The following is a 15,058-nucleotide window of genomic DNA, read 5'->3' on the forward strand; positions in this document are numbered from 1 at the left end:
ACAAATAAATGTGTATATATATACTTTCTCAACTATACTCAGCAGAGGTCCGTATATATGCAGCCAGCCCTTGTCCCAGTCCATTGTGCAGCAGCTCATTACAGCTAAGTGGGCATATAATTATCATCTGAAAACCCCTACGTCCACTGGAGTCTCTCAAACTTGACATTTTATCGTATTTATCAACACATGCCACTAAATGGCCGCCAATACCTTCTCCTCAGCCTCGCTCCTCCATCTCTCCGCGTCTCCGGCCCCCCGTTCCCTTCCTTCTTTCAAGTCGCTTCTAATTCAAACTCTCGCATCGAAATGCATTCCACTTGTAGACTCACAATTAAGGCAATTTGGTTTGAATATGTAACGATGTCATTACCATTCCAGCTAAATTAGCGCAGAGACTAAAAGGTCAGTTAGGAATTTTCCAGTCGGTTAGAGCCTCTCACATGAGATTTGGGACACGAGCGCAAAAAGTGGTGGAAAAGCCGGACGATTAGCGAGGAGCACGGTTGGCATTCGTGCCAGAGGTGACGAGCACTCTCTGGTCCCCGATGTTGAAGGAGTGGAGGAGACAAAGACAGAGTGACTGCGAGGCCACGCAGTGGATTTTTAACTTAACCGGGTCTTTTATCTACCTTAGAGAAAGAACAAGAACCTCGACTAATTGTTATACTTCCTCATGGACAGGAAGTCTCACTGGATTAGTGGGATACATCAACTATAACTGTAATAACGACTTCCAGTTGTGTTGTTGATGATGTTTTATCAGATTTATCGGCGTACATCTCGCAATCACATGGGGGGTTATTACACTTACCGGCTCCACTTGCTCAGAGTTGCTGCCAATATCTACGACAACGGGGCCACAACAGCAACTTAAGGGCTTCCCTTTCGCACCGAAGTGGAACATAACGCCATGAGTTCTGGACCGGGCTCGGATAACCCGTGTGGCCCAGTTCACACCAACAGCGAACACGGTTTTACCCGCTCATTGCTCCAGTGTGGAAGCAGTATGGGTGATTGTAGTGGGGGAGATGGAGAAGGAGGGAGGGAGGGAGTGATAAATAGAGAGATAAAGAGAGATGGGGCTGGGATAACACAGAGGCTGATCGTTGGATAATCTTGAACAGCATGCTCTAATTAGAATTCTTATGATACAATTTGGTGGTTGTAATTAGTGGAGATGGGCTGGCTCCTCTCCACGAGTCTTGTTAGTGGACACACAGCTGTGTTAGAGAGGAGGAGAGCAGACACTCGGCTCTGTCAGAGAAACCACAAAATAATGCCTCTCTCTCTGTCTCCCTCCCACTCCCCCTCTCTCTCTCTCTCTCTCTCTCTCTCCCTGCTGCTTGCATCTATCTTCCTCCAACCCCAGCTCAACTTGGTGTCCAGCGTCACCATGTCCAAGAACATGCCCTCAGCATCGCCCCCCAACTTACCTCAGACACCCACCACGCCCACAGCACCCATCACACCCATGGCCGCCATGCCCCAGGTGCCATCAATACTGGGAGGAGCAAACGTCCCCAGTATGGGAGCCATGCGCAGACGCCACTCGGACAAATACTCCATGCCTCTTTCGTCAGGTAGGACCAACTACATAGCACTGCACATGACACCGAAATATGAGCAGTCGGCGCAGAAAATTCACTGTCAAGCAAATCTTTACACTGTGTTTCAATGTGTTTGATGACATCCGTAGAAAAAAAAGCAATATAACTGTTTTGTGTTGTGAAATTCATCTCTTAAATTGCTTGAATATGATGTAAATTGAGCTTAACACACAGAGACTGATACATTAAGACATTGGGCTATTGGATGTCAATTTAGCTCACATCCTCATTCTGTTTCTGAATTGTGTCACTCATTTGACATGTTTGATTAAAATTTCAATTCAGAATTTGTTGACTTGAACACTTATTTTTTTCTCTTTAAACAGAGTTTCTATTAAAATATAATGACATAGAAATTGCAAATTACCTCAACCCTGAATACTGCACTATTAATAGTACTCGACCCATAATTGCATTGCAGTGCTTTTTTTTTTTTTTACACACACACATCGACATTCATGTGCACACACTCGCACACACACACACACACACACACACACACACACACACACACACACGTACACTGACATAAACACACACAGCCACATAGGCTTGTTGGTCTTAGCAATGTGAGACGTCTGGGTTTATAAAAGCAAGCCTGTGTTTAATCACTCTATATGTAAATAGACAAGAACTTCCTCTGTGCATAAATATTACATGAATGTTAATTAAGTTCAAATAATGGTGGAAAAATACAATATTTATTACATTAAGACATTCCGTGTATTAAGCTTAGCATTTTAAACGGCCCGTCTTTGATGTTTATATTTACTCTCTCTGTGTTTAGTGTGAAGACGTATAAATTATTCAACTTCACCCTAACTAACTACACGGATCTCATTTTATGGATGTATGAGTGTTTAAGATCTCTCACGAGAGAGATTAATTAAAAATGCATTTTGTTAGACATAGAAAATCCTGATTTGATGTGCCCCCTCTAACACCCCCCACCCCAAACCTCGCCTCTTATTCTCCCCCTCCTCCCCTTTCTATCTCCCCCCCTTTTAATTTGATGTAACCTTGAGTAAATTCAATACCTAAAGGACTAAAATTTACCAATTATTTCAGGTGGTGACACAGTATTTATTTTTCCAGAGATTGCCCCAAACTACGAGTTTTATAAGAACGCAGATGTCAGACCGCCATTTACTTATGCAACCCTCATAAGACAGGTGAGTGGGAAATAAATTAACTTTGCCTGATTAGATTAAAATTAATTGCTGCATGAATCATGGCAGCTTTCTCAATCCGTTGCTGTGTGCGTGTGTGTGTGCGTGCGTCAGTTACGTGGTCTCGTTAGTAAACCATTATTTGATGTCATCTCATTTCAGGCTATCATGGACTCTGCCGACATGCAGTTAACGCTTAATGAAATCTACAGCTGGTTCACACGCACGTTCGCCTACTTCAGACGCAATGCTGCAACTTGGAAGGTAACCCCGATGAACCCTCAGACCCCCAATGCAGCCCTCCACCTCCACCTCGCTATGCCCTTTCACTCGTCTTCCTCTCGCTGAAGTCAAAATCCAAACCATAAGAAAGCATATATTTACCCAGCACCGAGCAATTAATACTCCTCTCCCCTTCGTCCTAACCCCTCTCTTGAATAGAGCCCCTTATTTATTTTTTCCTTCACTCCGCCCGTTTCTGTTTGGAGATGACAGCTGAAGGAATTATTCTGCCTTAGCTATCGTTTTCCTAATTTGGGTGCAATTAATAGCGGCGGCTTGGCGTGGAGAGGAGAGGGCTGTGATGCACTAATTATACAGCAGCCACTCCATCATCAGCACCTTTTGTTAAGAGAGACACCCCACCTCCCGAGTCCTGAAACCACCTTCTCTCGCATACCATTGGTTAATTAGGAAGAAAGATGGCTGTTTGCCTGTTAACCAGCTCTCATATGCGAAGGGGGTAGGCCAAAGATGCATGCTCACAGGAGCTGTCGCGTACACAAACACATAAACTGTGTCTTGAGAGTGGGTTTAATGTGGGTTCATGTGGAACTAAAGCAGGGAGGATAGTGAGAATCGGCCTGTCATGGAGGTAGCTCTCTTTATTTACCCACACAAAGGGCCCATTTGTATATCTGTCGCGACAACTTTATTGTCCTGTCTGCCTCCACAAAGATGGTAAAAAATGTCTCTCCTGCAGCACATGTTTTAACTAGAAGTGTGTCTGCCTGCTGATAAAGAAAGCCGCGCTGAGTGTGTTTTTTTTTTTTTGTCCCGTGGCCCCTGCGCGTCATTCGTTAGCCGCCTTTAGCCTTTGTAGCTGAACAGAAGACTGGAGGGAAAACGCGACAAGCCCCGCTCATCAGTATGCAAGACGTGGCGCAGCACTAGATTTAGCAAAGTGAATTAATTTGGATTTGGGATGCAAATGAGCACATGGGCGTGTGATCACCAATTCAGGAGGGCATGCAAAAAGATCGGTGCCCTTTTCCAGTTTGTTAGGTACAGTACGCGCCGTGTTTTGCCGCGCGGTAATGTTATGACAAGATATGTTCTCAGAGGTTTTGTGGCTGTTGTTTGCTGCACAAACGTACCATTTCAAATGTTGTTTTTCTTCTTGCTTTATTGAAAGAAAGACAGAAACGCTCCTCTATTCCTGTGATAAAATAGCAACGCTATCACAATAACATTAGCAAATATCCAGTCTCCTGGCTCACACAATAACCAAGGTGATCTATTTACATCTCCACAATTCCCTTTGTAAGCATTAGTGGGATGATCAGCGCCGGGCTTGTCATCTGATTAACGGGCAAAATTTGTATTATTTCTTTTTTTTAAAGAGAGAAGAAGAAAAGAATGAAAGAAATGAAGGTAGTTTAATATCTCAGCTTGGTCTCAACAGCTCAAAAGAAGCCCCCTCCCCTTCCTCTCTCTCTTTTTCTCTCACCCAGAAGCTTATTAGTTCTAACTATATAGCATGCATAATAAAACTGCTCATTTGCTCATTAATATTAAAATTATCATATTCAGAGCCATGGGCATTAAGATCAATCAAATCCTGGGATTTTCAGGTCAGATGCGAGATCTGCTTATGAGTTTTTTTTTTCTTCTTTTTTTTTTTTGTCCCTTTTTCTTGGAGAAAGAGCAGTACACACCGAGCTAAGGGAGATGATAAATATGAGAGGCAGGGATATTAAAGCCAAGGTTATTATTTGTAGAGTCTGATGCATGTTTTAATTATGGTCGTATGGTCATATTAATATAAGAGGGCTTTTTTCAATAGGTTTTCCTTATTTTGTAATTAATGAAAACACCTTACAGGTTTATTGTATGAAAGATATGCCGTTTTAATTTAGACACAGCTTTTCATCATACATTTGAGAGCTAATGTGTCATTTAAGCATATATTCAACACCTGATGTGACACCACATGGAGACTATTTGGACATATAGATGTCAGATACAGTTCACCTTAATCCTCCTTATTCTTTCAGGCACACACACACAGACACACTCTCTCCTTCAAACACACACACTGACACAAGGACCTCCTGATGACTGTCTTTTTTCTTGCAATACTGTCATCTTTAAAGCGATGTGTCCATTAAGAGAAATGCTTTTCTGGAGCAGAAAGGGTTACTGACATCACCATTATCAAGGCCGGCATTACCACTTCTGTCACCACCATAAGCCATTCGCTATGCTGATTACCTCCTTTTACCCTACTTACTCTGATTGATATGTACTGTGTGCAGGACTTGTAAGAGCATTCGCTCTCACTCAATTTTTACTAATTAAATCAATGGTGCGTGAATGTTAAGAATTTCTTCAAAATGCAAGGAAAAAAATCAATTTCCAAGCCTTCGTTTTTTTCTTGATGGTTAATGAATGAATGTGATTCGTTTTACCTCATCCCCCTGACCTGTGTGTCATGTCTCTCTGCAGAACGCTGTTCGCCACAACCTCAGTCTGCACAAGTGCTTTGTGCGCGTGGAGAACGTGAAGGGGGCGGTGTGGACGGTAGATGAGATGGAGTACCAGAAACGCAGGTCGCAGAAGATCACAGGGTACGAATCCTGTCACCTCTCCTTAGATCTAGATCTGAAGGTCAATGACATGGAGAGGATCAGAGAGCCCAAATCCTGTCCTCTCCTTTGAAACGCACTCAGTCTCCTTTTCCATCCAGTTATTTCCTACTTTTTAAAAATATGGACTTTTTAGTCTGCAATTTGTTACTAATAGTTTCTATATTTTCTGTTTTAAATGAATACCATTATGAACAAGGCAAGTTACAGGTTTAACTCATTTCTTTTCCTTTTTTTTAACGTATCCAGAAGCCCATCACTTGTCAAGAACCTGCCCTCCAGTCTTGGCTATGGATCTGCACTAAACGCCAGCTTACAGGTATGAACCAAAAGCCTCAGAGAAGCTCTGGCTCACCAGCTGCGTGTTGGTTTGACTGACAGGCAAGACTACTGCCTGACTGATTGACCAAACGTGTGACTGAATGAGCATGGTTGCCTTAAACAATAGGGCTCCACGTTAGTACACAGTTATTTTTGTCCTCGTACTCGGGTTCCTGCCTCTTTCTCTGCTTGTGTGTTTCTGTATCTCTTCTCTTTCATCTTCCTCTCTCTCTGTCCTTCTCCCTCTCTTTCCTGTGCTCCGTCAGACTCAGAAGGCCACCCTGTGGTCGAATCAGGAAGCAACTCCCCCCTCTTTCTTTCCGTCCTTTTTCCCCCTTCTTTTTGCTGTGGCAGACACCCTAGATTGATAGTGGCATGTGCAAATGCAAGGGCATGTGCATTAATATTTATCTAAGCTGTCATAAATGATTTGGCTTCATAGTGTGCGCCGGCGAGGTGCTCATGGCAAAAACTTTAAAATTTTAATCACTGTATATAACTTTAATGCGCAGCAGGCGAAAGTGTCAGGAGTTTTTATTATTTTCAGGTAAAGTTTTGGGGGACTTTTTTTTTAATAGCCAAACACAAGGGCATATAAATGGCAGCTGGAGGGGAGGTAGTTGTCAGCAAGGTGTCACTGGGGGGAAAACAGCCAGCAACAGAGTAAAAACCGTTGGCATGAGACAAGCGTTTTAATAATTACTAGGTTAAATCTTACCATTCTCCCACCTGCCATATTTTCCTCTTGTATCGATCTTTATGCCACACCTGCCGACTTGCCTTTACACTTTTCAACTCTTTCATCCCTTTTGACATGGCTGCAGGCTGCGCTGGCTGAGACCTCCCTGCCCTTGCTGGGGACCCCCGGCCTCATGAACAGCGGCTCCACGGGCCCGATGGGAGGCAGCTGCCACGGCCTCCTGGGCGGCGATCCGTCCATCCTGCTGGGCGGAAGTCCACCCGGACTGCTGGGTGGAAGTCCACCCGGAATGATGGGCGGGAGTCCGCATGGACTGCTGGGCGGCAGCCCCCACACCCTCATGCACTCTGTCCACGACGGTTATAACGGCTCACTCGACCACCTGGACACCAACGGACACGGCAGCCCCGGATACTCCCCACCAGTACACATGTGAGTGAATGTATATGGTAATTCTGTCATCATTTGGGCTCATTATCTCCTGTTTTTATTTCTACTGTTCATTTGGTTATGATAAAAAACGAGTGAGTGAAAATAAGAATGTAAACCGACGAAGTGAACTCATTATCCTTTGACCCAGAATCCCTTCCTGGGATAATTGTGTCACACACAGGCTCTACATTTTTTTTACGAGTACCTATTTGAGAATTCAAGCACATGTTCAACCACCCACCTCCTCTCCTAGACTCCCTGTCCTTATACCCTTTGTTAGTTTAATTGCTTGATATTTAACCCACAGTACCAGTATGTTCTTCAGTATGCCATGACCCGAGGGCAAGGTTCAATTTCCAGTATGTGTTGGATCAGACTCTCACTGCCTCTGCTTTGGTTTTATCTGAATGGCATTGTGCCAATACCTGATGTGAGCCTGACGTTTAGGATAACAGTTGGTTCTAATTCTATAAATAGGCTCTATTACACATTCATCTTTAATTATACCACCATCTGCATTATAGGGTTTTAGCTGCTATATTTTATGCAAGACTGTTCCTATTAATATTGAGTAAGTGTAATTACTTTTAAAAATCTCTCCTTTTCCCATCTCTGTTTTAATGGAGCTGAGAGAGAAAGAGAGTGTTTATAAAAAGAAAAAAATCTCATGTGAGTTTCAGTTTTCATGTCTGAAACAACGTAAACCAGTGGTGGAAGTAACATGCATGGAAACGAGGCACATGTGAGACAAACAGAAATCGCACATTAATGATTCTCATCCACTGGCCATCAAAGCTCATGTTGCGAAGTCGGGCGACATTAGCTAACCACTTCTGTAATGGATGAAGGGTGCACTCGGGCTCTCTGAGTGTATCTGTGAGAACAGAAAAAGTGTTTGGTTAGCCCTTCCAGGCGTCTATACGTTAATCTATTTGGACGTGTTTACCCCTCTCTGAAATGGGGTGTTAAGTGGAGCAAATCTGCCCAGCTCTCGACAGAATCCCAGTGTTCCCACTCCCCCAGGTCATTTAACTTTTAGTAACCGGACAGCATTGACGTTCTCTTCCTTGCTCGCTCTCTTCTCTCTGGCCACGCTGCCTTGACACTGACATGAGTGGCTATGGAGGATGAGGATGCATTCATCCATCCCTCCCTCCCTCCATCACCGCCTGCCTTTACACAGCCACGACAACCTCAAAATGGAAGAAATATGTTTTTCATGACTGGCTTTTTCCGGGATGTTGTTTAAATAATGGAGTGGCTTGTAGCACTAAACTAAATAGCACATCACCTTGAAGGCCTTCCTCAGGAGAGGACTCCTCAGCACAACCAAGTCAATCCAACAATTAGACCAACCTCTCCCTCCCCTCAGCGTCTGAAGGTTAATGCTATCTGCTTAACCGCAAACCAGACCGCCCCAGGCCACGCTTGGGTGTGTGTGCGCGCGTTTGATTGCGCTTGTGTGTACGCGCGTGCAACACACTCGTGTAGACCCTAAGGGGTTAAGCTCCAGAGATCTAGTACTGTATACCAGGAGAGACTCTGCAACTGTAAAATCAGCGTGAGCACATTAGCAACTCCACGTGAAGGGGAAATGACCAGAGTAGAACATTTATTCCTAGAAACCAACTTCCTGCTGCAGTCGGATGAAAGCAAATCAAATCTATGTAATATCGCTCTGTTTTATCGGCGGTGCCTTGTGCTGTCACATCAAATTGTTTGGTGTTAGTTAATGAATCGCAGTGAGATGTTATGAATATCTTTGGCTGCACCCTCAGTCCTCGCCTCCCTTTACTCCCCTCCCTCACACACACACACACACACCAGCTCTCCTGTCCCCCAACCTACCATTAGGCCCGTGGACTAATGACCTTATTTGCATCCCTGACATACCTCTGCATGATTGCTGGTGCTAATCTCCAATTGATGTGAGAGCAGGCATCTCCAAAGCACGCACACACAAACGCAGAGCGCCACGTATTTATTACACCGCAAAGTCCGGCGTTTACTCCTGAGTGACTCAATAATGGCAGCTCGCCATTATGTACTAAATGGCTCATCCACATATTTTAATAAAGTGTCAGAAAGCTCAGGCCTGTGAATATGGTCCTGCATATTTTTCTTCAAAGCCACACAAACGGCTGATGAGCTGCATATTCGAATAACAAGGGAGACCTTTGGTACGCGTATATAGACATTAATAAATGGTGTATAGCACTCTGATGTGGTTGTAAACGGATTAGTGTTTTTGTTGATACTTTAACTCCTCCTGTGGGCGCCTTTTAATTTGAGGCTAGTGTAGAAATACATTTAATTGTAATAATCACGTAAAAATAATAACAATGTTCTTTATATAGCTCCTTTTAAAAACAGAGTTTACAAAGTGCTCTACAGAGAAGCAAAGCATAGTCATAAATAACATCAATACAGGTAAACATTTAAGAAAACAGGACGCAAAAAAGACCATACCATAAAGGTAATGAATACAACAAAACCAAACAAATAACCAAAAAGATCAAATGGTCTAGAAAACAAACAAATAAATAAATAAAATAAACAAACAAACAAAAACAAGGGAACAAAAGAATTGCATAAAAGGACATACATCTAAGTAATATCACTGTTATAAAAATGTCCTTCTAGTTGGTACAATCAGATTATACTGTATCATAAACAGTTTATTGAACATTTGTAATAAATGGTCTATAAGATTATCAATGCTGAATAGAAGGACCTTAAGTTAAGTGTTAGCATTTATCTTTATCCTGAACGATTTCACCATTATACAAATGCTAGCTGTTATTTTCTGTATGGAATAATGTGTCTGTTTTTTTTCTCTCAAATGTTTTATCATTTAGTCCATAGATTTATGCCCAATAGTCCCAAACTCATATTACTATTATAAAAAGCAGTATTTAAAAAGACTGTAATGGAGAATGTTTGGCATCTTTGTTTCATAACTGAATAACTATCAAATCTGTTGTTGATAAATTATATGCATAACAACAAAAAATGTAATACTGACATAAAAGAATATAAATGAGTATCGTCTAATTTTACTGTATTTCACAAAACAACGCCATGATATAATTTACTCTCTTATAAAACAGTCTTTTCATTCAGTGAATGAAAGTGTTTCTGTTTGTGTGTTTCTCTTCTTCCTCCACGAGACTGAGAGGCAGAAACAGAAATATTCATCGCTCCACTTGCATCCTGCTAAGATCAGCCTCTTCTTTTCATCCCATCACATCAGAAAATTAATTTACAGTATTTGGTTTGAATATTAAAGTCATCTGTACCTTTTTAAAATTCTCTCCACTGATGAAGGCGGCCCAGGAGAGCGTCTATGAGACGCGTCCTAACGCACTACCACTTGATAAGTCTCCCTCCACTCTCCTCTTTCATAGTCTGGGGGGATTTTCTGATACATCCGATGCGTCAGAAATAATTAGGTTTTGTCAGATTTATCATCGCGGCACAAACCCCTCTCCCCGACTAGGGCCCCAGATCATGTTCTGCCTTGTTTGTGTGTGACAGCATTATTATTCTTTTCCCTCGCCCAACACTTCTTTCCGCCCACTCCTCTGTTGTTCTGAAGGGAGCGGCGTCCTGCTCGCGGCGCCGCTGCTGCTCTCCTGCCCGGCGCGTATTGACAGTGGCTAAAGATATTCATCCATTTAGAGTTAAAAACATGTATCATGGTGTCCGAGCCAACTGCCGGGGCTGAAGTTGATTAATGGCAGAACCTAGCTGCCGGTTTTTCCTCTTGAGGAGCGCCATGCACAGCCCCTGCATATTAACGAGTGGCTGCGCTTTCTATTAACTAGATAAAAAAGCCTCTCCTCTGCCTTTGCTCCAGGGTGCTCAGGGATGAGAAATTCTCCATTATTTATCATGTGGCCTGTTTTTTTTTTTCTCCCCCCTTTTTCCTTTTTCATGTATTTCAACCTGGTGTCATCAGTAAACTTTTAAATGCCAAACATGTCTGGAACATCACAGCTTATCGGCCTTACAGGGGCCGTGTTTTTCCATGCAATTTTCATGCGCTTACTTACAGTAAACGTGAGGCATCATGTCGAATTAGCGTCTCGCAAACAACATGGTTGTTACTTTCACTAGGTAATGCATGTCATGGCTGTTATCTGCCTGTTTTCTGATAAGACAACATGTTTATCTGTGAGCTGAAACCCGCATTGTGTATTCCACGTGGAGAAAAGGTGCTTAATGACCAGAAAAAATTTGTTATAATTCGCTTTTCTTTATTTTCTTACTCTCTTAACTACTAACAACTGTAAATGTTTGCAGGTCATTCAAAATGGCATCAACGACAAGTGCTATTGGCGTCATAAAACATCTAACATTTCTCATCAATGTGATTGTGTCATAGGCATCCCATTCACGTGAAGGAGGAGCCACTTAACATGGATGACGACGACTGTCCGATGTCACTGGTGACGACAGCCAATCACAGTCCAGAGCTGGACGATGACCGGGAGCTGGAGGAAGGGAACTTATCAGAGGACCTGGAGTGACTAGGACACAGTTTTTGGTCAACATGTCCCTTCACCCAGCCGCACTGTTTCTCTCACACAAACCTCCTGCAAGACTAGAAACCACTCCACAGTCCAGACAACCACAGCTGACTCTCTCTTTGTCTCTCTCACCACTGGGACTATTTATTGAGCATGCAACCGGATGGAGACCGGTCCAAAGGAACTCTTTGTTGCAGCCCTTTGGGATCCCCACACATGACAGGCATGAGATGTCTGATTAGAAGAATTAACTCTTTGAGACCTATTTCATTAGACAAGGCGTGGCCACACACAGTACAAGGATGATGGACTCATGGATGGGGGAAAAACATGAAACAAATGAGCAAATCATGTTCCGTTGAAAGCTAGCGGCCTCATATACTGCCAAAAAGGAAGACGTTTTATGTTTGTGAATAATCCAACCCCCAGTAGTTGTTCATGTCTAGAGACAATTGCTGGTTCAATTCAAGTTGTTGCTCTGTTATCATTTGCACAGGAGTAGTCTCAGAAATGTGTGTCACTGCCTGTATGTTGCTACTATAACGAAAACCAGTATATTATTTTTAGCTTCTTTTTTTTTCCCATCGTTAATTTCCAAATCTGATTTTCGACACCAACAACTGTAAATGCCATTCCCTGAATCACACCAGTAATGGAAATGCGGTACCAAGACTGTTGTTGCAGCTGTCCAGAAAAGAAAAAAAAAGAAGAAAAAAAAAAAGTCGGCTTCCAGTCTATTATCTGTTTGTGATTAAAAGTAAAAGAAAAAAAAAACTGGAAATTAAGTTGGGGGAAAATAGTAGTTTGTATAAAGCACCATTTACAAAACAAATGCATTTCCGCATAATTTTCTTCTTGCTGTTCTCCTTACCTCCTCGTTCTAAAGCTTTGTCTACCTGCAAACAGTCACAGGCAACAGCTAGAAACCAAAGCCAACACTAGCAATGGCCAATAGCTTATAGACAGAAGCCACCAAACTCCTCTTGGTCCGTCTTCTGTGACTTTAAACTAGTACAAAGAGAAGCTTTTGTTCCGCAAACTACCTTCGAATAACCTCTGGGATTGTTTCATTTAGCCCTATACAAAGATGATCACGAGAAAGAGAGGGGGGGGAAGTAAATGCTGATTTTGATGTGTAATTTGATAACTCATTGAACGTCCACTTTGGAGATTTTCTGCCAGACGTCCTGTAGGTAAAAAAAGGTGATGTGATATTTGAACTGCAGGCATTTTTTTTGTGATTTGACTGGTAGAGAGCAGCTAACTGTAAAAGTGGATCCTGACCAAAACAAAACATTTGTGTATTCAATGGAAGTGCAGAAACATTGTGTTGTTGTGAAGTTTATTTTCTTTTTCCTCTTTCCTCTTTCTTTTTTGTATGCATTACACATCACACGTCATTGTTTTTACATTCTTTCTTTTTTTTCTGACCTGGTGAATATGTATTGTTCTAAGTGGGACTGTCAAAATAATGTCACGTCTTATTTCCGTGGCGGTTTTGTTTCCGAGCCGCGTCGAAACCGAAACTGAAAACATCGCTAACCAAACATGAGAAATATCTAGTGAAGCCAAATAAGTCATAATTTCAAGTTGATATGAAATGGCTCGGTTACCATGTAAAAGCAAGTAATAATAGCCATTGCAGAAGAGGATATCTTAGGTGAAAGTCAACCTTTTCTAGGTGATATTTGCTTTAACGTCATCAAGTACGTGGTAGTGTGTGGTTCACAGCTTCTAAACTACATAGAGATACATCTGGTGTACTCTGTATAGGTAACCAGCTTTTTATAACACACTCGGTATTCAAAGAGACGAAAGGAGAAGTAGTTAACTTGAAGACTACGTCCCCTCGTTTCCCTCGCAGCTAATGTCATCTAGAAAAGTGTTGTTGCTTTAATGGTCATTTCTGTTTTCAGTAAACCAAAGTTACACAAAATTCTGCCTCCTCTTGTATGGGATAACAAAATGCTAAAACAACCACACACACACACACACCTTGTCAGAGACGAGCATACATACATGCAGGCGAACAGACACACACACACACAGACCCCGAGCTTTCGGTCTCCCAACCTTCTTGTTTCGGTTAACGGCGCTCCAGCTGCAGAACACGCACGCTGTCAAAGAACCGACGAGTGGCTTCGTATTGTGCTGTAACGACCAAAATGGAAACACTGTGCTGTGAGAGCTTAACACACAGACACGTGCAGTACTGTACAAACACGCAGCATGTAAATACACACACACAGACACACACACACACACGCCAGTTCCACGTCAAGAGGGTACTGGGCCCAGGAACAAAGCTTATCCCTTCAATACTTAGCTGGAATCAGCAAAACGACTTGAAGACGACCGTTCTTAATAATCTTATCACACCAAATAAAAAGGACGCTGCGTCTTTCAAACAAAAAGAAGAGAAGAAAAAAAAGGGTTCTCCCACTTACCCAAAAAGGCTTTCTAAAAGCTTCTACCTCTGCACAACAAATTCAGAACAATTATGACAGATTGCACGAGTTATTAGAACGCCACAAGAGCTGTTGCACTCTCCAACGCTCGTCTCACAGGACGTGGCTCAAACCAACGTTTACATTCCCTGCGTCAAGATACGGAAGATTTGCATTGTAATAGGTTGTCCTCAAACATTTGTAGAATGATAATGTATAGATTACCTGTAAGGGAATATTGTGTTTTAAAAATGCATGTCTAAAAAAATCATTTGGTGGACTGGAAACAAGAATCAATAAAAAGAATAATAATAAAAATCATCGGGACGATGGCCTAAATGTACGTACAATGCATAGGAGTGCGTTACCTCAGATATACTGTTTTGGGAGGGATGAAACCTGTCAGCCACAGAATGCATATTACCTGTAGATTTGCATGGGTTTTGTATAAATTAAGTTAAAAAAAAATGTCTAAAATAGTTGCTTGCACATAATACCAGAAAGACCTCCAGAACTGCGATCTGCTCCTCCACTAGATTTTAGGATTGTCTGGATTTTCTGGGTTGATTTTGTCTGTATTTTGATAACTGTGCATACTTATGTAAAAAAAAATGTTGGTGGACCCATAAATTTACCAGACTTTTTTCTAAGAGAAAAAAAAATCTCAGTGTTTCTTTTCTGACTTACCTGAATTTTTACTGTTTCTCTCTCATTGCTCGCTAAGAATAGCAAACCTGCTTTTTCTGCATCTGCTTTGCGTAGCTGTAAGGCTTAACCTAATGTGTGTATTTATTGCTTGTACCTCTGTGCATACTTTATGAAGCATTATGTCTGGCAGTTGAGTCATGTATCCTTTCTACTGCTATCCTTCTCTAATAATTGGGAATATGATCCCCCTATGTATACAGTAAATTGGGACTGTAGCAAACATATGTTTATGTAATTGGTGAAAACTTTTTTTGGTTTCATTTCCTTTTGAA

The 15,058-nt window shown here is 42.1% G+C and overlaps 1 protein-coding gene across 1 annotated transcript in view; it reads left to right on the forward strand.

Annotated features, from left to right (window-relative positions):
* foxp2 (forkhead box P2) overlaps window positions 1-11,631 on the forward strand; it is a gene marked incomplete at both ends in the record, with an annotated part of 57,432 nt that extends 45,801 nt beyond the window's left edge. Inside the window, 7 exons of the mRNA XM_079236077.1 lie at window positions 1,373-1,583; window positions 2,706-2,782; window positions 2,942-3,043; window positions 5,507-5,628; window positions 5,896-5,965; window positions 6,792-7,099; window positions 11,487-11,631. Of these exons, the coding sequence (XP_079092203.1) occupies window positions 1,373-1,583; window positions 2,706-2,782; window positions 2,942-3,043; window positions 5,507-5,628; window positions 5,896-5,965; window positions 6,792-7,099; window positions 11,487-11,631 (1,035 nt within the window). The remainder of the gene's footprint in view (window positions 1-1,372; window positions 1,584-2,705; window positions 2,783-2,941; window positions 3,044-5,506; window positions 5,629-5,895; window positions 5,966-6,791; window positions 7,100-11,486) is intronic.
* Between the last annotated feature and the right edge of the window lie 3,427 nt (window positions 11,632-15,058).

Source organism: Taurulus bubalis, assembly GCF_910589615.1.
Source record: "Taurulus bubalis genome assembly, chromosome: 20".
Classification (NCBI taxonomy): domain Eukaryota; kingdom Metazoa; phylum Chordata; class Actinopteri; order Perciformes; family Cottidae; genus Taurulus; species Taurulus bubalis.